Consider the following 25,238-nt stretch of genomic DNA (forward strand, 5'->3'; position numbering starts at 1 on the left):
CGCGAAAGAGAATGATGAGAATGAGGAGGAGGAGGAACGCGAAGAAGTAGGCGAAAAAGAAGAAGTCCGTGTGTAAACGAGTGTGAAAAGAAGAAGAAGTCCGTGTGTAAACGAGTGCGAGACCTAAAATTGCTTGGATAAACTTAAATATGAAAATTGATTGGATGTGGAGAATATATCTAATTTTACCAAATATGCTATTTTTTAAAATAAAAAAAGAAATAATAAAGATCAAAACTAAATATTTAAATTTGTTTGAATCAAAATTAAAGAATAAACGACTTGATTTAAGATTAATAAATTATAAATAAAAAAGCAAAAATTTATTTAAATATCTTTCCTACTTGTAATAATAAAATCATCGTACAATTTTTTTGGTAACAAAATAAAATAATCTTCTCGTGAATTAAATAATAACACTGTATGTACTAAAAATTAGTAACCAAATAAGTTAATATGTAATTGTGTATAAATATATATACAGTTTAATTTATTTTTAATGTATATTCTATATTTTAATATATATTTTACACTTATAGTTTATTTTAAGATAAAAACTTAAGTGCAGTCAATTTCAAGTAAAATTGATAAGTAAAATTTGTTAAATAAAAATTTAATCAAATTATTTAAATAATTTAATGGCTCTTAAGTCTTAACTATCAATTTCAACGTAAAATTACTGTAATGGAATTTTTACCTTATTTTAATATATATTTATCATAATTGAATGATAATAAATAAAGAATCACGTATAATTTTTTTCATATAAAATTACTAATTACTAATTAATAATTATTAATTAAATATTATTTAACTATTTTAAAATTTTAACTATCAAATTGTCCATGAGTTTGTACTATAATATTATTATATTTTGAGAAATAGAATAAAAAATGAAGGTGTGTAGGGAAATCTAGTTAGAGATATAGTGATACAACTTTTGATGACATTTATTATTTATTGTTGTTATTTGGACAGCAGAGCAGTTGGAAAGGCAGCCTTGTGATTTTAATGAACCAAAAAGCTGAAACCCCATAATCCCCCTCTTCTTACATACTTTACCTTTTCAATTCAAATCTTCTGATCTGAATCATGAAACGGCAAAGGCTGAATAATGAAGGGGAAGAAGAAGGTGGTCCTCCATTGATACCAGGTCTACCAGACCACATAGCTCACCTATGTCTCACACGAATCCACCCTTCAATTCTCTTCCCAATCTGCCACTCATGGCGCCGCCTCATTTACTCCCCTTCCTTCCCTCCCTTCTCTTCTCTCTACGCCATTCTCTCTCCTCATCCACCGCCACCACCGCCACACCATCCCACCATCCAATTCTTCAGCTTTGATCCAATCTCATCCCACTGGCACCCGCTCCCTCCGCCACCCTCTCACCCTTCTCTCCACCACCTCCTCCTCCGCCACCCCTCCTTCCTCTCCCGCAACCTCTCTATACAATCCGTCTCCGCCGCCGGCTCTCTGGTTCTCCTCGCCGGCACCACCCACAACCTCTTCCCGGCCCTCCCTCGGCCCGTGATCTTCAACCCGGTGACAAACTCATGGGCCTTGGGGCCCAGCCTCACCACCCCACGCCGCTGGTGCGCAGCTGGCGTCTGCAGAGGCGCTGTCTACGTAGCCAGCGGCATAGGGACCCACTTCTCCCTCAACGTGGCGCGGTCGATGGAGAAGTGGGACACTCAAAAGAATGGGTCTCAGTGGGAGAAGAAGACCGCTCTTAAAGACGGAAGGTTCAGCAGGGAAGCCATTGATGCTGTTGGTTGGAAGGGGAAGCTATGCATGGTGAACGTTAAAGGCGATGCAGCGAAAGAAGGGGTTGTTTACGATGTTGAAAAGGATCTTTGGAAGGAGATGCCGGAGGGGATGCTTGCAGGGTGGAGGGGACCGGTGGCGGCCATGGATGAAGAAGTGATGTTCGTTGTTGATGAAGTGAAAGGTGTTGTGAGAAGGTACGTTGAGGAACAAGATTCTTGGGAAGAGGTTTTGGAAGATGAGAGGCTCAAAGGTGCCGAACAGGTTTCTGCCGAGGGAGGTAGGGTTTGTGTCGTTTGTGGCGGTGGTGGCGGCGGCGGTGGGATTTTTGTGGTGGATGTAGTGGCGAGGCCTCGGAGGATATGGGTGGTGGAGTTGCCGGAGGGTTTTGAGGCTATAGCTGTTCATGTGCTGCCTCGGATGCCCATAACTGATTTTTCTGTTAAAGTTTGAGGTTTTTTTTTAATTTTTATTTTTTTCTTTTAAATTGTGCAAGAGATAAAAAATGAAAAGTTAGATTGAGAATTTATAAATCTAACCTTTCCTGCTGTAATTGGCTAATTTTTTATTTTAATTGTAAAATAAAAGAGTTATTTATTTATTTTTATTTTCTTAGATAAAAAAATTAACTTAGATTAGTCTATTAATCAATTTATTTATCTGTTTAAGTAGATATAAAATTCAATAATATTTTATAGATATAATCATTTATTATAATTTGTGATACTTTTAAAATAAATTTTAATTTATAATAAATTAATTATTAACTTATGAATTTAAAAAAAAATTTAGAAATATCGTAAAAATATAAACTAGGTCTTGGGTGGAAAAATCTATCAATTTTACTGTCTGTTAATATTGGTTGATATATTTTGTTTGTAAAATAAAATGATTTTTTTTTTACTTTTATGCCTTTTTATAGATAGGTTGAATAGTCAACTTTCTTTCTATATTTGTTTTTGTGGCCGGTGGTGGGTTGTCTGTCGTTGAAAGTGAGAATTTGTCTTCAAGCCGTTAAATGGTGGAGTACGTATTCGAATGTATACTTGTATGTGGTGTCAAAAAAATAGCTTGTAATATTCTTCAATTTTTATTTTTGGTTCGGTGCAAAGTGTGTGGTGTGAATAGTGCTAGAGAGGAATGGAAGATGAGAATAAATTAGGAGAGTTAATATTTAAAGTAGTTTTTAAATTTACAATCGAGTTTCAATCTCTTTTTTTGAACTTATAATTATCTTAAATTTATTTTTAAACTTATTCTAATATATTAAATTTTTAAAATATTCTAAACGAGATTATTTATGTTCTATATAAATGTCAAAAATAAAATGACAATGTTTTATCAGTCGAATAAATTATCATTTATACTAGATACAGTTGTTGACAAATATACCAATATAAGAATAAAACGATCATTGTAATTATAGAAGATGGTTTTCGTGTGCCAAAAATATTCTGACGTTGGTTATGCAATTAGTCCGTTAGGATATTTTTGGCACACGAAAGTCTTCTTTCGTAGTTACAGTTGTCTTTTATTCTTATATGAGTACATTTATCAGCGTCTGTATCTTTCATAAGGTAATTTATTCTTTATCAGTCTAGTGTAACTTCTAATGTGATTTTTGTTCAACTATATTATTATTATGAGTGTTAGGGATAGTAACTTTTGTGATTTATAGTTATCGAATAGTCACCAATAATATTTTTAATGGTGTAAAATTTTATCCAATAATATAAGATTATTCATTTTTTATTTATTAATTATATGTTGACCAAAATTTAATAAAGTTACTGAACTTAGACTTTTTCTATTATTATTTCATTAACAAAAAATATTTTAGAAATGATCATTATTAAATTTAGACATAAATTTAAGACAATTTTAACTCTAAATTAGAAGTCTAGATGGTATTAACTCTAAATCAGAGTTTGGCATTGGTAATGAAAGTCCCTTGTGAGGGGTTTACAGGTCCCCTTTCTTGACCGGCAACTTGAGGAGTGATGAGATATATGGCGATTCACGTGGTGGCAATGTTGGATGAGGTGAGTGGTGGATACTTGAGGTGATGATGATGACTCATCATAGATTTGGATGCCACACTGCACTTGTATTTAATGAGTTTAGTGATATAATTGGTATATTCGGTTTGTATTTTACCATCCTATCTTGTCATAACCACCAAGTCATTAAATTTGTTCTGGTCTTATTCTCAGTTGGAGATTTCCATGATAGGTATATTTTTACCATTTTGCACGTATAAAAATCAACTATTAAATTTATGTATTATTTTTAAAATAATAATATATAATTAATAAATATTATTATTTTTAGCTAATACTTAATTAATGATAACTTATATTTATATTTACAGATATTTTACATAAAAAAATATATAATTTATATATATATTTACTAAAATTTTATTCACATAAATTAATACAATTTGTATCTATATTTTTTAGAATTTTTACACGATTAAATAATAATAAAAATATTAAAAATTAATAGTGTCCTATATATATATATTATATTAATAATTGATTTAGTTATTAATTTTTTATGTATATATAATATTTTTTTATATTTTATCGTATATTTTATATCACGATGATGTACAAATTTATTTTCTATAAATTTGTAAATTGTAATGGTCTTATTTAAGTTAAATTTATATTTTATATTTAATCAACAAATTTTACATGTTTAATTATAGAGCAAATAAAGTAATATATAAATTATTTTTGTTTGAAATACTATTCTATTAATTAATAGATGGGTAAGAACGTATAAAGGACGAATAATACTGAACTAAATCTAACGCAAGTCTAGATGTCTAATTCAACTTTATGATCGGGCCACTTTTTCAAGCTTGAATTTGACCCTAGAGTAACTCAATTAGTAACCAGGTCAAACTAGATTAATATGACATTTATGTATGAAAAATATTAAATTATTTGTTTTGTATTTGTGAAAAGTTTAAAAGATCCGAAAATAAGTTTTCGTTTAAGGTAAATTTTCGTTACGTAGTTTTCACTTTAATAATGATCCTATTAAGGATGATAATACAATTAGTTAATATTGACCACTAAAAGATTAGTTTCATAATTAAATCTAAGATAAATTTGCTACAATTTTTTGTCCAATATATGACCTAATCAAAAGGATGAGTTCCGAACCAAGTTGGGTTGGTTTAGTGGTTAACTTATTAGTCCGCTTAAACAAGTGTTGAGAGTTCGAATATTATTTTGTGTATGCAGTAATTTATTGGCCAATGACAAACCTTTAAATGAAACTCAATACCACAACAAATTAGTCATTGACTTCAAATTAGTCATTGACTTGCCGAATTAGGAGATACCGTTGAAAAAAAAAAAGATGAGACGCAATTTGGGCCACTTGATTGATTGATTCAACCGAAACACCTACAACTTATTTCGAATGCGACAAGAACTCACTTTTCCCATTTTTCTATTTATTAGGGTCATCAATAATACACATGGAAAATAAATTTATGACCGAAAAGGATATAATATTATAATACTACCATTCTTGAGAAACCGTGTTAGACATTATTATCGGTCTACTATATTGTCTATATAATATACTTTACAAAAGAAAATCAATTTTCAATTTGAGGAATACAGGTTGTAAATATTTGACTTCAATTTCTATAGCGAGGTGATATTGATAAATGATATTATATATGATAACAACAATTCGTATACGCCAAAAGACTACTTTTGATTATTTCATGAAAATTGTGTACGTGGTTGTTTAGGATCAAAGCTATGATTTGATTTATCTTCTCTCGTTTTTGTTTATTTCATATCAAAATAGTTTTAAGTTTTTCTGCCTTTGTCCCTCGGAAGTCGTAACTGTTCACGTTGACAGCCACAAAAACAATCAGTTTTGTCAATTTCGAATGATGTGAAATTTCAGAAAAAATTAAATAGAATGAAATCCAATTGTTTCAAAGCTTCGTTCCATATACTTCTTTGCTAGGATATTAATACTACTTTTTTTTTTTACCAATAAACATGAGTTTAATTTGGGGCCAAAAACGAGAATAAATGTTCATGCTTTATGTTATAAGGAAAATGGCTTTTTTTTTTTTCACAGATAATTTCACAAGTACCTAGAAAATTACATATTAACTTAATCTGTAAACATTTCTCTCTAATTGTTTACCTTGATGACCTAACACAACTTGGTGAATGATTACTTTTATTTTATGCGGACCCATTAATATTTTATTATGGTGAAATTGACAAAGAAATGTATAATATAGTGTAAAAATGTAAATAATATCATGTTTGCATAAATTGATAAAAATTATATTTATTTAAAAATTTTTGGACTTAATAAATAGTTGAATACTATAATAAAACTGTATTTTATTAAGTAAGATCAACTATACTATCAAATTTTTTATGGAAAAAAATTTTGTAGATGACTAAAGAGGCAAGTCCATATTCTCTCTATATAAACCCCTTTGTGAATCTATTTTCAATTTAAATGGAATTAGATCAGTATTTTTTTATAGAACATCTAAATTATATTCTGAGCGTCTATCATATAGTAAATTTTGTCTGAATAACGATAATTAGAATTTGGAAAAGTATAGGATATTATTTATCAATTTATTACTAACAATAATTAATTATTATATTTTAAACACATGTATAAGGAGATATATTCAGAAAATACATCTATAAAGATATTTCTATTAGACACGATTATAAAAAAGATATTTTTATTAGACACATTCACAACAACATTTTCATGAAATACAGTTATAAACAAGAATTGACAGAAATTGACAAAAATGTTGTTGATAATATAGTAGGATTGTTAGAATTTTATACGCATGTAAACAAAAGAAAATTTCCTGTTTTCACCAACCAATACTATAACTGCTGTTTGTCTGATAACGTTGAAGAGAAAATGCATTCTTATTATGTGAACTTTATTTGAAGGTCTAACAATTTAATTCATTTTTGTGTCTTAGAGTTATAATTAAAAATAACTATATAGATCAAACAATAACATTGACAAAGAAATATGGTGTTTTTACTTATGTAAAATAAAATAGCATGTGATGTCTCGTCTTGAAATTGGGTAGTTGTAAACGTTTAGTGAAATTTAATTTAAAAAATAAAATTGATATTTAAAAATTTTATCGATATCAACTAAACATAAAAATCCTTCAATGGAAATGGCAGAGACAACACTTCCCCTTCATTCATTCTTCTATTACAACAGCAAGGTCACATGGTTTTCAAGGCACAGATCTTTCTATAGTTAGGACCTCATAATATGTCAAAACTCGAGAATTTATAATTGAAGCTGCAATTAATCGCAATATTAATCCAAACAGAAGGGAGAAGAAGTAAAGCGTCACCTCTTTAGAAAACCGGTACAAGCTTTTCCATGGATCCATGTTGAGAGCTCGGTAGTTATTCTAGACCTGTCACTTGATTTTGTAATAGAGACCGTTACGATGGGTAACTGGAAATTAGTGGGCTAAATTTACTGGGTTGGCCCAATCGTCTGAAGGAGGGAGCCTTTTGGTAGGTTCGCATTTGGGAGCCTCTGTCCGATTTGTGTGTGAGAGAAAGAATGGAAGGTGGTACCTGCAAAGACACTCCGATATCTAAGTCAGCAAGAATCTAAACAAGTTTGGAGAGTATTGAAACTTAGGAATATCTGAGGGGTGTCAGTGTATTTATAGTGGTGAACCAATAACCACCGTTGAAGTAGTTATACCTTTTAAGGAAGATAACCGTCTCTTTATCATAGGGAAGTTGATATATGACTCCTAAAAGTGGATTGAGAAATTTTAAGGACAATTACTTATTTGAATAAGTGTTATCTTGCTAGCTAGCCCTCGTTCCAACTTTCTCATGGGGAGCTTATGTCGAATCCAATCTCTTATGAGGAGGTTGGTTATGGGGGAGGCCAATCTATAAATTAGACATTTTTTTTATCTTATTTAATTTTGGATCTTATTGTTGAGTCAGGATATGAATAAAGACCTTTCAAGTTAAAGTAGGTAAGGGAAGTATATGAAAAACCATTTCCTCTAATGCTAAATGCTAATTCCCACTAATTAGTTATTCATGAAGAAGTTGTGGTAAAATAGTAAATAAATTTTAATGTGAAAAAGTTTTTATTTTCCATATTTTTTATTATAATAACACTTAATTACTAGAAAACAAGTCAGATGCAAAAATAAGATAAATAATAATTTATTTACATAAAATGGTATTTTTTTTGTTGACCTTATTAAATAAAAATTTATCCACTTTGAAAACTTTATAAATTAATCTCAAAATCAATTTTTTTTTGGTCAAGAAATCAATTTTTTATTTTGCTAGAACTTTCCATTTATTTTGAACTGGGCCCAAACAATGGACTCCAGGGCCCAAACAGTTACCAAGTTTAAGATGGGCCTATAAGATTCTCCACACTGCAACTACTACATGCATTCTAGGGTTTCGCTCATCGTGTTCTAAAAAATGGTAAGATTCAGCAAAAAGACAATAGTTTCTTCTTTTCTGTGTTGTAGTTCTAGCAAGCTCCTTGCTCTTCTGTTTGATTCAATGTTTGATCGTTCTTAATTTACTGTGCAGCCTTCACACAAGACTTTTAGGATCAAGAAGAAGCTGGGCAAGAAGATGAGGCAGAACAGGCCCATTCCTTACTGGATCCGCATGAGGACGGACAATACCATCAGGTTCATATTTTTTCATTTTCGTTCAAATTTAATTGTTTATTTCTTCATCAGAATCTCGGAAATACTGATGCTGTTGTTGTTGTTGTTGTTGTATCTGTGTGTTCTTTTCAGGTATAATGCGAAGCGCAGGCACTGGCGCCGCACCAAGCTAGGGTTCTAAGGTGGAACAATCTACCTCTCCCATTCTAGTTTTGGAGTGGGTTTCAGTTTTGTAGTGCAATCTATGACATTCGAAGATTGTAAATTCATTTATTAGTTTTCAACTCGTTTAATTTTCAATTTACAATGAATCTGTTATCTTTTTGGTTTGATATTTATGTGAAGCGCACAATTGTTATGATGTTTACAACGTTATGATATTCAGTTGTCTTGCTTCATGATTATTTATAATTTATATTTATGATACTATGAATGTTAGTTGGTGCTGAATCCCTTATTTACAGTTGTTATGATGTTTTCTGAAATTGAAGATGATGTGCTTGGTTTTCTAGCTACACGTTTGTAATTGAGGATTTCTATGTGGGAGGGTTCTAGCATGGAGAAAGTAATTTCTGATCCTTAAGGCTGCATTTGTTTGCATAGACAGGATAATGTATCTAGAAATATTAAATTAGTGTATTTTGTATCTATTCTAGAAAGACACAGAGATACTGAGATACTAATAAGGGACATAATTTATTTTTTATTTTTTTTTATTATTCTTGTTAATTTTTTATAATTATATTTTTTATTATTATATTTTTTATCTCAAATTTTTTAAATAAAAAAATAAAATAAATTAAATTTTCATAATTTATTTTAGTTTATCACTAAATAAAATACAAGAATATAAAATTTTGTGTTTTTGTCCATTAATATTTTGTCTTCCTGTTTTCAGTCCTGTCTTGTTCTAAAAAACAAACACAATCTAAAGGACCAGGATAGTTTTTAAATTTTTGTCTAATTATGGGACTGTTCTGTGATTATAATTTTTTAAAACATAAAAGTCTCCAAGCCTTTTTTTATATATTTTTTGGTATTAATTGGAGAGAGAAAGAGAGGTGGTAATTAGTATAAGCTGGAAGGAGAAACGACCATGGCAACAGCTGCATCATCAATTAAGATCATCAATCACCCTTTTTATCTTGGGTATCATTCTCCATTCTTCCACCCCCTTGTTTCTTTTAGGGGACACACAAATTCCCAACTAAGAGGTGAGGGTACAAACAGAACTAGGATACTGCACCGACCGACCTGTTCACCCTTGTTTTCAAGCTCTACTTTCCTCACTAGAAAGTTCTAAACTTTCTCACATTTATGTTCCACAAAATCAAAAGGTAAATGCTTTAATAGCCATTAAAGCTACTTGTGCTATTTTTTTTTTGTCATCGTCGTCGAACTCTTCATAATCACTTCTACTTATTTGAGGACTTAAAAAAATTTTGAAAATTAAACAATAGTACAATAAATCCAATAAATCATGCCTAATTATCCATATCAATTTTTAATTCTTGGTGGAACAAAATTAAAAGAAAAAATATCAGCACAAATTTATTTGAACCACTAATTTGACATTTTCAATATTGGTCCTTGAAGGACTGAGTTTAACCTTTTTCCCACAGACAAATCCTTCTATATGTGCTTGTTTATAAGATGTTTGGTTTACACCACGATTGCGGGTTATTTAGACAAAGGTTCGAATCGATTATATTGCTCTACTATTAATTTAGTGATTTAGGTCCATTTAGGTAAACAGTTTAATTAAGCTTATTTAAAAAAAAAGTTTAAATAATAAATATTTATATTAAAAATAATTTATAATAGTTATTTTGTATTTGGTTTTTTAGTTTTAAAAATATTTATTTTAAAAGAAATGTGATAAAAAAAAATTATTATGAAAAATAAATTTTTTTTATTCTTTCATAAGCACTTGAATAATTTTTTAAAAGGTTACAATTTGATTTTAAAAATTGTACCAGACATTAATACTATTATTCTTCACAAGTTAAAAGTTTAAAAAAATAATTTTTGAAATTTCTCAAACGGACCTTTACTAGTTCAATCGTAATTCAACCGAAAAAATATTTTATAATAAAATAATAAATAAAATATAAATAATATACTAAAATATAATTATAGTCTAATATAAATTTTAAAATATCATTTAAATTAAAAATACTATATAAATCACAATATTATGATTTTATTTAAATATAAATTCAAAAGTCAAATAACAAAAACAACCAACTAGAGTTGCTATGAAACAAACTCATGTCGCTGATGGCCAAACGGAGATGACATAAGAGTTGCTACAGTTTAGTTTTAAGCTTGTATGCTCCATTTAATATGTTGAGTCTGTTATAACTTTCAAAAAAAAAAAACAACCAACTAAATATAAAACACCAATATCCATATTTGTCATCTATCATTAAAATTCGTCATAATTTATGGTAGATTTGTTTAGTTGATATAATCACTTTTATTTCTACCATTTGGACTAAAAAACAATACAATACATCCAATTACAACATCATAACTCCTCTATTAACTAAAAATGATTATTTAAATTATTCACAGTTATTCAACTCCGTAATAACAACAAGATTTATAGCTTAGCTAACAACAATTATTCAATTATTATTTAACTCAGTAACAATACCAGAGGTGTAGCCCAGGTACAATCCCACGATGAAAAATTAATTTAAATAATTAGAGCAAAAATAATCGAATAATTAGAGAAAAATAATCGAATATCAACTTATAAGAAGCAAAATAACACATCCAGAACCAAAAGCTTCAACCAACCATCAACAATTAGTTAAATTAGAGTATAGATTTAATGCCAAAAACCAAAAGCCACAAAAGCATTAACTTTCGGAATGATTATTATCACAGAAATTAAACAATAGCACCATAATAAAACTGGGAACACTGAATTTCTATTACTAGATATCTTGTGTTGTTGAGTGAGAGAGGAAGAGCCTTAATAGTGGGACCTAGTTGGTGGCTGGTGACGTGGGCTGAGATACTCAAGGTGAGCATGAACGCCACTAGCTTTAGCTCGCCAAGGCAACACGTGGCGTGCGCCCCACCACCACGGAAGAAGGGATTCGTAATCCCAGGATGAAGCTGCAGCCAGAAGAAGAAACTGGATACAGAAAAGGACAATTTTGATCTGAATCTGAGATTGGTCGTTGAAATTGGTGAGAGAAGAACAAGCTCGAGGGTAATGGGAGGGAGTGCTGCGCCGTTGTAGGGTTGCTGGGTTGGGTAATTGTTAGGGGGCTTAGGGCATTCAAACAGCGGTATTTTTGATAAAATTTAAAAAATTGGCCGGTTCAAAGTTCGGTTAGACGGACCAGTTTTTGTCCGTTTCACAGTCCAACGCCAATTTTTTTATTTTGCGATTGACATCTATTTGAACTGTTACTTTTATCAGTTTGCAATTCAAATGACCAATTTAAATTCAGAATCACCTTAATTTAGACACTGATTTGTTTTATGTCCATGGTTAAGCTGCCAGCTCTATAACACCGAATATGTGATCCATCCTCTTCCTAGATATTTTTATGTTTTATTGACAAGGGTCTATAGGCCTATGTTTAATTCGGTTTATCATGGTATAAGAACCCTAATAAAGCTCTTGTACACATTAAATGTAAATGTGGTAATACTTTTGAGTACTATTTTTAGTTTTCTATTGTGGCTGGAATTAAACTTGATATATTGATTACTATGAGAATAGTTAACATATTTGTATGGAATACGGATCCCAAATATACCATGTTTTTTTTGTCAGAAAATAATACAATGATTTGATTCGCATGTATTACTCTATAGTGTAAATTTCTTGTAAGGTTGGTCAATTATGTGTACTCAAGGGAAAAAAAAATGTTTGATTCAACGTTTATTGCCGAAGATAAATAGACACTTATAGGAAATCAAACCAAGTCAATCATAACAAGCTGATATTTACCATTTTTGCAAATGTTAAACAGCATCAAAGCTTTTTTTTATATTTAAAACCATGTATAATGAAAGCTTCAAATTTTAAATGACACAGCTTAATAGAAGTCAAATTCAAAATAATGACTTTACAAAGTTGGGATGAATTGAGATATTTTTTTTGACCAAAAAATCTCCCTATAACCCAAATTTGGGATAGAACACCTAACAAGATAAAAAGGAGAAAGAAAAGAAACAAAGAGATAAGAAAACAAAGTGTTTTACAAAAAAAAAAAAAAATGATAGAAAACATATGAAAAAGATCATAGAAGAAACTCATAGAGTAAAAGGATTTTAATTGTGGAAAAAATGATGTTGCCATGACGTGAGTAGTTGAAGGCTTGAAGCATATTAGTAAAGTTGACTTTTCATAATATATGTATGAGGTACCGTGTAATTTATGCTAAGGTATAACCATAATTTTGTTTTGATATTCTGTATTGTACTTATCGAAAAATTAGAAGCATTTAATGACTATTCAGACGGTAATGTTATCTAATTTGATGGATGTGTAAAACTATTTTTTTATATTGATAGTATATCATATTTGAATTTGCATTGTTTAAAAATCTAATGATATATACGTGTGTTTTTTTTCAAGGTGTTGGGAAAAAAAATGAAATCATTTTTCAAGTTTTCAGGATTACCGATTAATTGCTAGACTCACTTTTACTTTGTTTTTATTTTAATAATTATTAACTTTTATTTGATGTTATATTTAATTGATTTATTACAACTTTAGATATTAATATAGTCTTTGATTTTGTGAGATATATATGTGTTTTTTTACACAGATTTTTTTTTTCACGGATAGTGACCCTTTATTTTCATATTCTAAGTTTGGATATTGAATTGACATCGAATTTAATATATTATATCTTGACATTATATATTTATTTATTTTTTATTTTTTTTTAATGATCAAACCTTTAAAAAAGGTAGGTTTAAGTTTAATACTCTCTAAATAGCTTATAACAGTCTGCAGATCCGCTCAGGCCAATAGACTGACCTTTTTCCACCCTTAACTCTCACCTACCTACCGTTATATTGTAACAGGAGATCGTAGTATTATAGAATACAAGGTTCTCTTAAACTGCAACGCATGAAAACAGGCACTGCTAAACTTAATTTTGAAGACCAATAGAAATAAGAGAATATTAAAACGATGTTGTGAAACTTGAAAGACACCCTTGTTCTGTAGTTGTTCAACAGAAAAATACTAAGCGTTCAAAACAGCAATACTTACATAGTTAGCTTCAGAACAGAGTTCAGACAATGCACAAATGATAATAATCGCACAACATCCAAGTATAGCACATTAACAGTTACATAACATCGTTCCTATAGCAAGAGCCCAACACATTAAAATGCTTATATGTCCTCATTCATGCAACAACTTATTCATACTCTGTAACAAATAAGTTGTTATCTCACTTCTTCACTTATTGACACAAGATATCCAAGCACCAAGCAACATCCATGAAAGAGCAAATTAGTTTTCAGAACTGTAAGATGTCTCCCCCGATGACAAGTCCTCACATCGAAGTCGCTTCAACTCCTCGTAGGCCCATTCAAGTCCAGGGCAGTAATGAAGCGGGGGATTGAATCTGCTGTCGTTCATATCAGGTGGCAAGAAAGCTCCGTTCTCAACCAAGAATTTCACGGCATCCCTCCTCCTTTCTTTGGCAGCAATATGGAGTGGTGTCCCTGGTTTAAGAGAAGAAAACATGTATCAATATGAAATATTGTAAGATCCCTATATGATAGGTAGATAACTTACAGCCACAAGCACCCTTTGTTCTAGCATCAATGTCAGCACCACGTTCCAGCAGTTCATCCATCACTCCGAGGTGGCCACCTTCAGCAGCAAGGTGAAGAGGGGTCACGCCTTGTGATTTAGGGCCCCATGCAGTCACATTGACATCCATTCCTTCATCAAGAAGTTTTTTTACCTGTTCAAGAACACAATATAAACAGATGCTCTTATGCAACTAAATTGTCAAAACCAAACACACTAGTTTCCCAAATATGAAACAATTATAACTATAAAGAAAGAATCATCCCAAGGTTTACAAATGAACAACAGTGGAAGAGAACACAGAAGAGATTCATGCGCTGTAGGAATTAGCAACAAAACTTTTACTATATTCTAAAATCAACTAACAAGCCATAATCACTGGCAAGGTGCTGATAGGCAAGGCCCCCACCATTCCAAGGAGTAACGGCTACTAGACATTTACATCCATAACACCATGAGAGGAAGCTATCACCACAAATAGAATGGTGCAGGTCACAAGACAGCGATTTCAATATTGTACCAGACTGAATTAAGGCTTAAACTGTGCACCAAACTCAACAGAACATTTATACCCCAAATACTTGTTTTTTCTTTTGAAAAAAAAGGCTTAGGTCCTTTGAACATGAGATCCTGTAGATTCCTAGGAATGAGAAACATGTTTCTTACCCCCCCCCCCCCCCCCCCCAAACCCCCCTCTTTTCCAATAAAAAAAAGCATCCCCACATGCACATATCAAACGGACTCATCATAAACATTAGCTTAAACCTACTTGACTAACAAATTTCTACCAACAACCATGAACTACTGTGAATAGTGGGTTTTCTCTTGCAGTGCTCAACACTGTCATCCTTGGAATTGGTTCCCCCACAACTAAAGAAACTGAACAATTAAATTTAAAATATTTCTCTTTGTACAGCATTCTTATTACCAGGTTTAACAATTCAATTTAAGAGAAAAAATCCTATATGAAACCACTTCTGTCCATTCTATGATCACATGAATCATGACTCTTATTCCCCCTTTATAATCTGATGATATCTGAAGTAGAAGTTAGGATGTAACAATAGATGATAATTTTAGCAATAAATCTCAGTTTAAAGAAGTTTCAAGAAAGTATTGATAATCACGGTCAAGGTTTGAAAGACTTGGAATACTGGTTTAGGGTATGAGTCGGAAGCCAATACTTGTAGATTGTAATATTCATCCATCATACTATTTCCTTGCTATTTTGACAAGATTCAAGCCTACAGTTCAATCTAACCTGAGCATCGTCAAATTCTGTCTACTACTCCTCTTCTTAGTATATGATACAACTGAAAGTACGAAACCAAAAGGTAACAGCTTAACAACATAAAATAAGAATAGGATCATCTAAATCCAAATCCAATCCACGAGCAAATTGAATACCATTCCAAATACATAGCTTCATAAAGCATCCTAACACAAACAACAAGAACAAGAACAACAACATAAAAGAGGGGTTGATGAAACTGAAGAAACTCACCAGTTTGAGATCACCTTTGCGGGCGCAAACATGAAGAGAAGTCCAACCTCTATCGTCGGTACCAACGCCAGGCCTCAGCATGCGCCTCCTCGACGGGCTTCTCCTGAACAACACTGGCTGCGCCTCCAGCATCTTTTCTCAATCCAACACCCAAAAACGACACCCCAATCCAAATAAAAACGACGATCCAATAAAAAAACCCTAGAATACAAATCCCCAAAACAACTATTCTTTGTTTTCGCGGGAAACAGAAGGGAACAGACAACAAAATCTTGTTCTTTTTACGTGTTTACATATTAAACGAACGAGAAACGGGAAAACTAACAGAAATCAGAGCAGTAATAGACGTATAAAGGGGGAAATTAGCGAGAGTGATGAGCGACGCAATAGGGATTAAAAGGATTCAAGCCAGGACCGAATACGCGAAGGTTCTGAAGGACAAGGACGGAGTTCATGAAGGGAGACGAGTTGATGATCATAATTGATGATGCGAATATTAGGGTTTTTGATGAAGCAAGAGGAGTATTGAGAGTGGAATCAGGGGATTGAGGTGATTAATGGGAATCAGATGAATCCTTTCTTGATTAGGATTAGGGTTGATGGAAACATGGAGATCAGATTATAGGAAACCCTAGCAAGCAGACGCAGCGTACCGAAGCGATAACAATTGGGCAAAGATATAACGGGTGCGGAATGAACTCGATGATAATTTGTTTCACAATTGTGGCGTGTTAGTAGTTAGTGGGTCAAGGATACAGTGCTCCCTCACATGTTTGGGATCATGTGATGTCCTCAACACTACACCGTTAGATTTGCTTGTAAAGTAATTTTAGTGGTTCAGATTTTATTAGTTAAATTCAATTTTTAAAAGTAAAATAAGATAAATATAGTTTAATGTTTTAAAATTAGGAAAATCGAATTCATAAAAAGACTAAATTTAAAATCAGTTCTATATATTTTTTTTTGGAATCGATTTTAAACCACTTGTTTTATTAAAATTGTTTGTTTGAATCGTTACTTTAAAATTAGGTAAATTAGGTAATGTCAAATACATATTAATATCTTAATTATTATGATTACCTGAATAAGCATGATCAAATTTGTTTTAATTTGGTTGTGGTTTGTGTGGGATAGGAGTGTGTATGGGTCGGGTAAAATTGAGTTTGATGTGATTCAAATTCGGTCCGAAATAGATACCGAACTTATTTATTAAATCCGAACTCGACCCTAAATCCGATAAAATCTATACACTTTCGGGTCACGATTATACCAAATAAAAATCGGACATAACATTACTTTAATACCTTCTTAAAAGCTAATGTGAAAATATCCAAATTTCTAATACTCTAATCATTAGTTGACATGGTAAAATTTACTTAGAAAAATATAAGAAGAACCAACTCTTCTCTAAAATTAAAGTATAATCATAATCAATACTAATATTGTCTAATAACACAAAATATTTAAATCAATACAAATAACACATGCATTAATTAATCTAAAATCTTATGCATTTTAAACATAAAATATTAACTGATAATCTTATAATAACTAATAACAAAAAATAACACCAAATTAGTTCCTAAAATGTTCGGCCCAGCCGTGCACCACCCCTAGTGTGGGAAAAACGAAAGAGGGGAGGGTGAAAAGGGCAGAAGAGTAATTTAGGTTGTTAACGGATAGGGCGTAGTAATAAAAGACAGGTGGAGAGGAGAGGCATGTGTGGAATGCAAATGGCATCGATTTCCATTTGGAGTTGCAGTTGCAGTTACAATGGATGGAGGTGTAGCGTTGATGATGGAGGTGCGAGACAGGTGGCGGTGACGGTTTCAGCTTCAGGATCTTATTCTCATCAACAGATTACGAGAAGGTCCATGGCGGTTCTGATTTCATCATTGCCTTTCATGACTTCCGTTTTGCTCTCCGATTCGCCAGCACTTGCCAGGGAGAGGCGCAACAAGAAGAACATCCCTCTTGACCAATACATTACTACTCGTTAGTCCTTACCTCACTGCAATTCACATTCCTGATCAATTTGCTAGTTAGAATGAATTAAAATAGTAATTTTCTGATTGTGATTGCGATCGTGATTCAGAGGATGGATTGAAATACTATGATTTGGTGGAAGGGAAAGGTCCAGTGGCTGAAAAGGGATCTACCGTTCAGGTTAGTTAGTTAGTTAGTTAGTTAACTGTTGGAATGTGTCATCAGCATGGTTTCTCTATTTCATTATTGTTGATTGGTGGCATATAGTAATTCTTTTTATTTACTGTTCATTGTTTATACTAGTTGTGATCGACAGGTACATTTTGATTGCTTATATCGCGGAATTACCGCGGTATCAAGCCGAGAATCTAAACTTCTTGCTGGAAATCGTATCATTGCTCAGGTAATGTATGTTCTAATCTCAGCTAATTGTTGTGTGTTGTTCGGTTTTAGTGCTGATGCAAGGTTGCTTTTGCTTGATGGTATTGAAAGCCATATGAATTTAAGGTGGGAGCTCCACCAGGGAAGGAAAGGAAGCGGGAATTTGTAGACAACCCGAACGGTCTATTCTCTGCACAAGCAGCACCAAAACCTCCACCGGCTATGTACACTATTGTTGAAGGAATGCGTGTTGGTGGAAAGGTGATTCATTTCTTATGCCAGTACAAACTTGGTTTGGTCCCTCAAATTTGACGCACGCGACTCAATTTTGTCTCTCAAATTTCAGTTAACCCAATTTAGTCCTCCGGATTTTATCCCGTGTATAAGATTAGTCCTGCGACATGGTAGCGAGTCAATTTCGTTTCAGCATGACACCTCTCCATATAACATTCCATTCATAGCGTTGTGGCGGAAATACACTGAGAAACCAACTTTATACACAGTCAAATTTGAAAGACCAAATAAGGTCAAATGAGATTTGAGGACCAAATTAAGTCTTTACTCTTCAATTATATTGTTATAGTGTCTCTAATATTTTACAGAGATTGCTTCATCTATCTAATACTGTTAATTGATGCATTGCATTCAGCGAACTGTGATTGTTCCTGCAGAGAGTGGGTATGGTCAAAGGGGAATGAATGAGATTCCGGTAAAAACCCTCCCCACTCTTCTTTATGTACCAATGTATGTTATAGTTGGTGAATTAAGCACATGGCTAAAACATTGTTGTTCATGATGTTGCTTGCAGCCTGGAGCTACATTTGAATTAAATGTTGAGCTTCTGCAAATTGTAGATACCTGAAGACCAACAACTTTATCGTTTAGTACTTCTCATGCCTATTCCTTCTCCATTATTACCTTATTTCTTGGAATAGGGGCGAGAAACCCTATGTGCATTTTTATTGTGAGATTGATGTACTTCCCTTTAGCTTTGCCTGCAATTTTAATGTGAACTTATTTTTAGTAACACTTTCACATGCTGCTGCAAAATTATTCCTTATTTGTGGAAGACTGGAAGGTATATAATGGCATAAAAACCAAAACAAACTAACATGATCATCTGTGTTGGACTGGGTAGTTTTTGGCATTTAACTAACTACAGATACTAACTTTTATTAACCAAAACCTGCTCAGTCCTCACTCCTCATGGCTCAAATAACTTTTATTTGGCAGGTTTAGACAAACCCCAAAGTGCTTTTTTTAACAGGTTTGTGTTGTTTTTTTCCGGTTCCACTCTCAATTGCACTTTGCTAATGCCATTTGCATACTGCTAGCTCTTTGAATTTAGTACACACTATACTTTCTTGAATTATTATAGTAGATTGTAGTTATGCATCTCAATTTGTTGGAAGGGTAGAGTTGGTGGAGAAAGAAAATTTATGGTCTCTTGTACTTCAAGTAAGCATTGTGGATCATATTTTAACTATGATTTTGAGTTGCCTGGTGTCAACTGTCAACAATCCACATTACTAACTGTACATAGTTATTGGAAGAAGAGTAATTTCTCAAGTTTATTAATGATACCAATGGAAGTTATGGGACCAAGTGGCTGACGTCTTCTGTTATGTTGTGTGTCTAGAAAAGAAAAGAACGATTTTTTCTGCTTTACTTGTCTTTTTTCTTAATGGTGCACTATATGTTAGAACTCTTGTTTCAGGTTCTTTTTGTGCAGATTAGGGAGAACTATAATTGGACCTTCAAGCAAACTTAAAAGGTAGATGAAGTGTGAGATTTGATTTGTAAGAAGAGAAAAGCAGAGCGCTTTTCTACATATTTGTTGTATCCGTCATTTTTATGAAGAGCTATTTTGCGTGATACTTTGTTAGAAATCATTTGATATCAAATTATCAAGCATTTGGAGCTGTAATTGATATACTTCCGCAATACTTTATCTTATCCAACAAATAGGAATTAGATTAGTAGATTTCAATATAGTTTAAAAATGCAATAGTAGTTCAAATTTTCAATGAACTAAGTTACGTAGTAATATATTCATTTTTAAAAATTTTCTATTTATATAGACTTATTTGCTTATCATTTTAAGTTGGTCAAATTATTGGGTCGCTGCTAATGAGATAATTGTTAGAATAGTCTTTGTAAAAAATGTTAAACTGAGAAATAAACATGTATTATGTAAAGTATTTTAATTAAAAAAATCTGAACGAATGAATGTAATTTTTGTTCAAATAATTTGATCAGATTATGTCCCTAATTAAAAAATAGTCAAACTGTTTTTATTGGTGAGAGAATAGTGCTGCGAGTATGTCCCTAATTTAATGATGGGGTCACTGGTTTCAAAATTGTCGTTCTTAATTCTTTCTTACATTGTTTTCTTAGTTTAAATCCCATTCTTAAAAATTGGCTCTAATCTCTACACTAGCAACTAGTAATGATATCCTAAGTTCTGATAGAAAAATAGTGATGAAGACTGAATTTTTGTACACAAAGATAAGAGTCTCATTGACAAAATTTTTGCAGAGAGAAACTTCATTATGGACACCCTTGAATCAACACTAAACTCCATGAAACTCCGAGAATCCACGAGGACTGATGTCTTATCCTTACTTCTGGTGTGCCTACCACTTCATCTTCATGTAGGACTGACAATACTAATCTTATTCGAATGCATGCAATTTGATCCAGCCTATTTGACTAAGGTTGACAATCCAATCCACAACAAGTTGGGTTGAGAGTAGAGCTGATTGAGCTGCTAATAGGGCGTGTGCGGATTTAGGTTTAATGCTACCTTATTTACTCGCACCCATAATACATTATAGTATAAAATTATTATACATGCATAATAAAATTGATGGAGTTCAAATTCATATCCTCCTTTTTTTGTAATTTTAAGATGGATTTTGTTGTTTTTAATTTTAATATGAACTTAATTTTGTATTTTTTTTTATTAATATGTTTATGAACTATAAAATGATTAAATATTGTGTTTAAATCGATTTATTATGGATAGTGTCAAGGATCAAATTTTAAGATGCAGTTGGGTTAAGATTAAGACATTCTCAATTTGCAGGTAAGATAAAGTTAAATTTAAAAAAAATTAAATTTATGGATAAAATTAGAGTAAAGTTTAAACTACATCCTACCTATTATTATATCTATTCAAGTGACAGCGATCTGTTAGACTTTTGTTCTTACTTTATCGGATAATTTAGTTGACGAAAAGTGAAAAGATCAATAATAAAATGAGAGATGGTTAGAAAAAAAATAAATAAATTATATTATTAAATAAATTGAAACTCAAAATTACATAATTATAACAATAAAATTTTGGTTACATGCATATTTTAGAGTTAAAATCCTACAAAATCGTAACGATTTATATAAAAAAAATTACACACGCATATAAGCAAAACTTAATTATTATAATTATATAATATAATTTTGAGTCTCAATTAATTTAATAATATAATTTGTCCCAAAAAATTCTTAAAAGTTCATTTTCTTCCTATTGATAAATGTTCGCCTTTTAGTTTTAATTTACTTTATGCACCTCTTTCAGAAAAAATTAATATTTCTTTTGCAAAAGAAATCCTTTAAATCTAAACCGTAAATCAGTTTTTAAATTAATTATTATGTATTTATATAAATATATTTATAATTATTTATAAAATTTATTGCTAAAATGACTAAAACATCCATATTGCAAGAATACTTAAAGTTCTTCCTAAACTAAACAAAGTTACTAGCTCTCGTGTGTGAATGCAAAAGACTCTGGCTCTTCATAAACATCAATGTGGAGACCGTGAAAGGTCAATCATTCCTATCTTGTCGACAAAGAAAAATTGGTAAAGCATAAAGGAGGAGGCAAAGGAGCTTTTTATTTATTTATTTATCTATTTCTTTTCTCTAGCATCAAGTTTCTACTGTACACTCCAAATCTCCAATTCCTTGGTTTGGTTTCGATTAAAAGCAGAAAACCCTAATCCTAAACGTCGTGGTAGCAGAGAGATCAATGTTCGCTGGCGAGAACGCCCGAGCGGCTCGCCTGGCCATGGTGGCGCCGCCGCAGCCGCAGATGTTGAACCCGGCGACATCGTCGGTGATTTCCGGCGAGATATCGCCGACGACGGCAGGGAGAGAGGAGAGGGTTCCGGCACAGCCGCAGTGGAGCCAGCAGGAGACGAGAGAGTTCATAGCCATACGCGCGGAGCTTGAGAGGGACTTCACTGCATCGAAGCGGAACAAGACGCTTTGGGAGGTTGTGAGCTCCAAGATGAGGGAGAGAGGCTTCAGGAGGAGCCCCGAACAGTGCAAATGCAAGTGGAAGAACCTCGTTAATCGCTATAAGGTGTGACTCTATCTCATCGATTTGTGTTTGCATTTTTTTATTGGATTTCATTTCATTGTTTTACTCGAATTTTCACCTTTATGTTTTCGACCTACTTGAGCAAGCTTAGATTTTAGGGTTAGAAATTTGGGGGCTTCTGATATATATGTTTCTGTTGTTGGTTACATCGTGGATATTCTTTGTGCTTCTTGTGTGCGTTTTTAAGATGCCCTTATTGCTCTGAGTTTATGTTAATGTTAAAGCTAGTTTTTTTTACGAAATTTCATACAATGAATCCTAAATGTACCCGTAATGGCTTAGTATTTTGTTAGTTATATTTATGACCTGATTTTGCAGACAGGAGTGATGATATCTCCACCAGCCTTGTGTGGCATTGGAATTTTTTTTCCATAGAGAAGAAGAGAAAGTCTAGAGGGCCAGCAATTTTGTTAAAATTTGGCCAGCACTTAACCATCAAAAGTAAAATAAGTAATCCTGCATCATTGGATGTAATCTCCCACCGTTAAACACACTTATGATGGCTAATTGATGGCTATATATCACAATTTCTGCTGGCCCCCTAGCACTCCTCAGAGAAGAATTAAGGAACTGCGGAATATTACGTTACGGTTATATTGGGAAAATGAGTGTGAAATTTGGAATACCGAATTGCATAGTGCTTCAAATTTATGAACCTTTGTATACAGAAGTAATTTGGTTTAGAGTGTGCTTGGTGGAGTTTATAAATAAGAGGAAGAGGAACAACCAGCGCTACTATAAACTTTTATATGCCGAAGTAATTGGTTAAGAGTGTTCTTGGTGGAGTTTAAAATTAGAGGAAGGGAAGAATAATAATCAGCAAGTAATGCATTTAGATGTATTTTATCTATCTCCCTCTCTCTAGTAAATTTTGCCACACATTTAATTGTTATATGCTACTTTAAAGATGGAATTGTTGGTCTCTAGTGTGCTGTATGCTCTCTTTACCTGTCAAAATGATGTGTATTGTTGGATATGCAAGAAAATTGTGTCACTGAAAATGCAGAAGAAAGGCCATATCTTTAAGCTGGGAGCGTTCATTTCCTTTATTGCATGTAATCATCTATTGATATTGTGCAGGGAAAAGAGACATCTGATCCAGAGCATAGTAGGCAATGTCCATTTTTCGAAGAATTGCATGCAGTATTTACTGAAAGAGCACGTAATATGCAACGACTGCTTCTTGAATCTGAGGCTCGTTCAGCTCAAACAAAGAAAGGGGTGAAAAGGTCAAGTGGAGAACGGTCCTCGGAAGAGTACTCTGAAGATGACGAGGAGGTAGAAGATGACAGTGAAGAGGAGAAGCCTTCTAGAAGCAATGCTCGTAAAAGGAAAGTTGACAAAACTGATAAGTCTTCAAAGGCAAACAATCCATCAAATACTTTCAGTAATACTGCTAGTAGTATTCAGGAAATGCTCAATGAATTTTTCCAGCAGCAGCTAAGGATGGAGATGCAATGGAGGGAAATGATGGATAGGCGTGCCCAAGAAAGACAGCTTTTTGAGCAGGAATGGAGGCACACAATGGAGAAACTTGAAAGGGAGAGATTAATGATTGAACAGACATGGAGGGAGCGGGAAGAACAGAGGAGAATGAGGGAAGAGAGCCGGGCAGAGAGGAGGGATGCTTTGTTGACAACTCTTTTGAACAAACTCATACATGAATCTAACTAAATGTGGTAACTGACTTGAACAGTTAGTTTCAGTTAATTATTTGATGCTTTCATTAATTATATGTTTAGCCAAGGTTAAGCCAACTTTGATAGTGGCTTTTGGTTACAATAGAGAATCTTGGAAAGGAAAAATTGAATGGGTATAGCGGATATATTGAATATTATAGGAGTATATGAACTGAAAATTGATACAAACAGATTGTGTATGGACTATGGACAGTTGCTGTAACTAAGTCAAGGTGTGGATTATAGCTGTTTGTATGATTTTTGGTATATTCATTAATTAAGAAAAGAAAAAAGGAAAGAAATCTTCTTGCTTCGTTGTATGAAATGAAATCTGTGTTTGCGAATAAATTTCGTCATCAGTGATCATGATAAGACAGGTTCTTCTTGGTTTGACCTCTTCTATTTTCACATCATGATACAACCGATTTGAAGAGCGAGTATAATAGAGTGTTCAGCAGAGATGATTTTAGATTGTAACCTATATTTAATGGCCGTGGATAGTATCTGTTTCTAAAATCTGTAACCAGCTGAAACGAATAACAAAATTTGTTGAAAAAACTTCTAACAAAATTTGTTGTAAAAACTCCTGACCTCACAGTGAAGCACAAACGATACGATTGGCATTAATGGAAGAACAGATAATAGGTTAAAAAATACATAATTCTCTAGTACCCAAAAATTAAGAACCTTTGTCATTAGATTACTTTCGTATGATAGATGAGAATGCCAACAAAAGTTGACCTGTAATTCCCAGGTTCATATCTGGTTTCGCAAGAGAAGAGAAGAGAATGAGAAATGGACAAATTCTAAGTATGATTTTGAGTTTGTGCAAAGGGATGTTACTTAATGCAACGTTGCAGAGCGGCTTCAGTTAGCCTGCACTGGTACAAGCTGATAATATTCTCGTCTCCATTAGAATCAGTTTTGAACACCCTTAGCTTTATGATCTTACAACAAAGCATATTAACAAAAATGTAATTAAAACAGGTTGCAATTTGGCTTAGGTGCAGGAATTACAT

At 32.6% G+C, this 25,238-nt stretch overlaps 5 protein-coding genes across 10 annotated transcripts; 4 read left to right on the forward strand and 1 right to left on the reverse strand.

Annotated features, from left to right (window-relative positions):
• Positions 1 to 981: 981 nt before the first annotated feature.
• On the forward strand, positions 982 to 2,349 carry LOC130982370 (F-box/kelch-repeat protein SKIP25). The gene has a single exon (XM_057906351.1). It carries the CDS (start codon positions 1,093 to 1,095, stop codon positions 2,218 to 2,220), a length of 1,128 nt encoding a protein of 375 aa, XP_057762334.1. The 5' UTR covers positions 982 to 1,092; the 3' UTR covers positions 2,221 to 2,349.
• Positions 2,350 to 8,249: 5,900 nt separating this feature from the next.
• On the forward strand, positions 8,250 to 8,857 carry LOC130982439 (60S ribosomal protein L39-like). Its single transcript, XM_057906448.1, has 3 exons — positions 8,250 to 8,288; positions 8,400 to 8,503; positions 8,615 to 8,857. The coding sequence occupies exons 1-3, from the start codon at positions 8,286 to 8,288 to the stop codon at positions 8,661 to 8,663; spliced, it is 156 nt and encodes a 51-aa protein (XP_057762431.1). The 5' UTR covers positions 8,250 to 8,285; the 3' UTR covers positions 8,664 to 8,857.
• A 4,823-nt stretch (positions 8,858 to 13,680) lies between these two features.
• Positions 13,681 to 16,485, reverse strand: LOC130982043 (phytochrome-interacting ankyrin-repeat protein 2-like). The gene is made up of 3 exons (XM_057905886.1): positions 15,790 to 16,485; positions 14,268 to 14,439; positions 13,681 to 14,194 (listed from the first exon to the last, which is right to left on the reverse strand). Exons 1-3 carry the CDS (start codon positions 15,919 to 15,921, stop codon positions 13,980 to 13,982), a joined length of 519 nt encoding a protein of 172 aa, XP_057761869.1. The 5' UTR covers positions 15,922 to 16,485; the 3' UTR covers positions 13,681 to 13,979.
• A 1,010-nt stretch (positions 16,486 to 17,495) lies between these two features.
• On the forward strand, positions 17,496 to 20,908 carry LOC130979972 (peptidyl-prolyl cis-trans isomerase FKBP18, chloroplastic). Of its 6 annotated transcripts, XR_009086825.1 has the most exons (8): positions 17,496 to 17,784; positions 17,885 to 17,955; positions 18,092 to 18,178; positions 18,268 to 18,417; positions 18,806 to 18,865; positions 18,965 to 19,035; positions 19,390 to 19,423; positions 19,874 to 20,128. XR_009086825.1 is itself a non-coding variant. In XM_057903551.1 (7 exons), exons 1-6 carry the CDS (start codon positions 17,508 to 17,510, stop codon positions 19,016 to 19,018), a joined length of 699 nt encoding a protein of 232 aa, XP_057759534.1. In that variant the 5' UTR covers positions 17,496 to 17,507; the 3' UTR covers positions 19,019 to 19,035; positions 19,390 to 20,134. The 6 variants fall into 6 exon arrangements, 3 of the variants coding, with proteins under 3 accessions (XP_057759534.1, XP_057759535.1, XP_057759533.1); XR_009086823.1 differs by adding an exon at positions 20,695 to 20,908 and having other exon boundaries at positions 18,965 to 19,930; XR_009086824.1 differs by having other exon boundaries at positions 18,965 to 19,423; positions 19,874 to 20,129.
• Positions 20,909 to 21,910: 1,002 nt separating this feature from the next.
• Positions 21,911 to 24,486, forward strand: LOC130981616 (trihelix transcription factor GT-3b-like). Its single transcript, XM_057905192.1, has 3 exons — positions 21,911 to 22,019; positions 22,179 to 22,522; positions 23,621 to 24,486. The coding sequence occupies exons 2-3, from the start codon at positions 22,187 to 22,189 to the stop codon at positions 24,212 to 24,214; spliced, it is 930 nt and encodes a 309-aa protein (XP_057761175.1). The 5' UTR covers positions 21,911 to 22,019; positions 22,179 to 22,186; the 3' UTR covers positions 24,215 to 24,486.
• The last annotated feature ends 752 nt before the right edge of the window (positions 24,487 to 25,238 follow it).

The sequence above is a fragment of the Arachis stenosperma genome, chromosome 5 (assembly GCF_014773155.1).
Source record: "Arachis stenosperma cultivar V10309 chromosome 5, arast.V10309.gnm1.PFL2, whole genome shotgun sequence".
NCBI lineage: Eukaryota > Viridiplantae > Streptophyta > Magnoliopsida > Fabales > Fabaceae > Arachis > Arachis stenosperma.

Excerpts from the sequence above, each read along its gene's own strand:
- LOC130982370 (XM_057906351.1), top strand. The coding sequence starts at position 1,093 with ATGAAACGGCAAAGGCTGAATAATGAAGGGGAAGAAGAAGGTGGTCCT.
- LOC130982439 (XM_057906448.1), top strand. Across the intron at positions 8,504-8,614 it reads AGGACGGACAATACCATCAG|GTATAATGCGAAGCGCAGGC; the intron begins GTTCATATTTTT and ends TGTTCTTTTCAG.
- LOC130982043 (XM_057905886.1), bottom strand. The coding sequence starts at position 15,921 with ATGCTGGAGGCGCAGCCAGTGTTGTTCAGGAGAAGCCCGTCGAGGAGG. Across the intron at positions 14,440-15,789 it reads GCAAAGGTGATCTCAAACTG|GTAAAAAAACTTCTTGATGA; the intron begins GTGAGTTTCTTC and ends GTTCTTGAACAG. Across the intron at positions 14,195-14,267 it reads AACAAAGGGTGCTTGTGGCT|GGACACCACTCCATATTGCT; the intron begins GTAAGTTATCTA and ends CTCTTAAACCAG.
- LOC130979972 (XM_057903551.1), top strand. The coding sequence starts at position 17,508 with ATGTGTGGAATGCAAATGGCATCGATTTCCATTTGGAGTTGCAGTTGC. Across the intron at positions 18,418-18,805 it reads GAATGCGTGTTGGTGGAAAG|CGAACTGTGATTGTTCCTGC; the intron begins GTGATTCATTTC and ends CATTGCATTCAG. Across the intron at positions 18,866-18,964 it reads GGGGAATGAATGAGATTCCG|CCTGGAGCTACATTTGAATT; the intron begins GTAAAAACCCTC and ends TGTTGCTTGCAG.
- LOC130981616 (XM_057905192.1), top strand. The coding sequence starts at position 22,187 with ATGTTCGCTGGCGAGAACGCCCGAGCGGCTCGCCTGGCCATGGTGGCG. Across the intron at positions 22,523-23,620 it reads ACCTCGTTAATCGCTATAAG|GGAAAAGAGACATCTGATCC; the intron begins GTGTGACTCTAT and ends GATATTGTGCAG.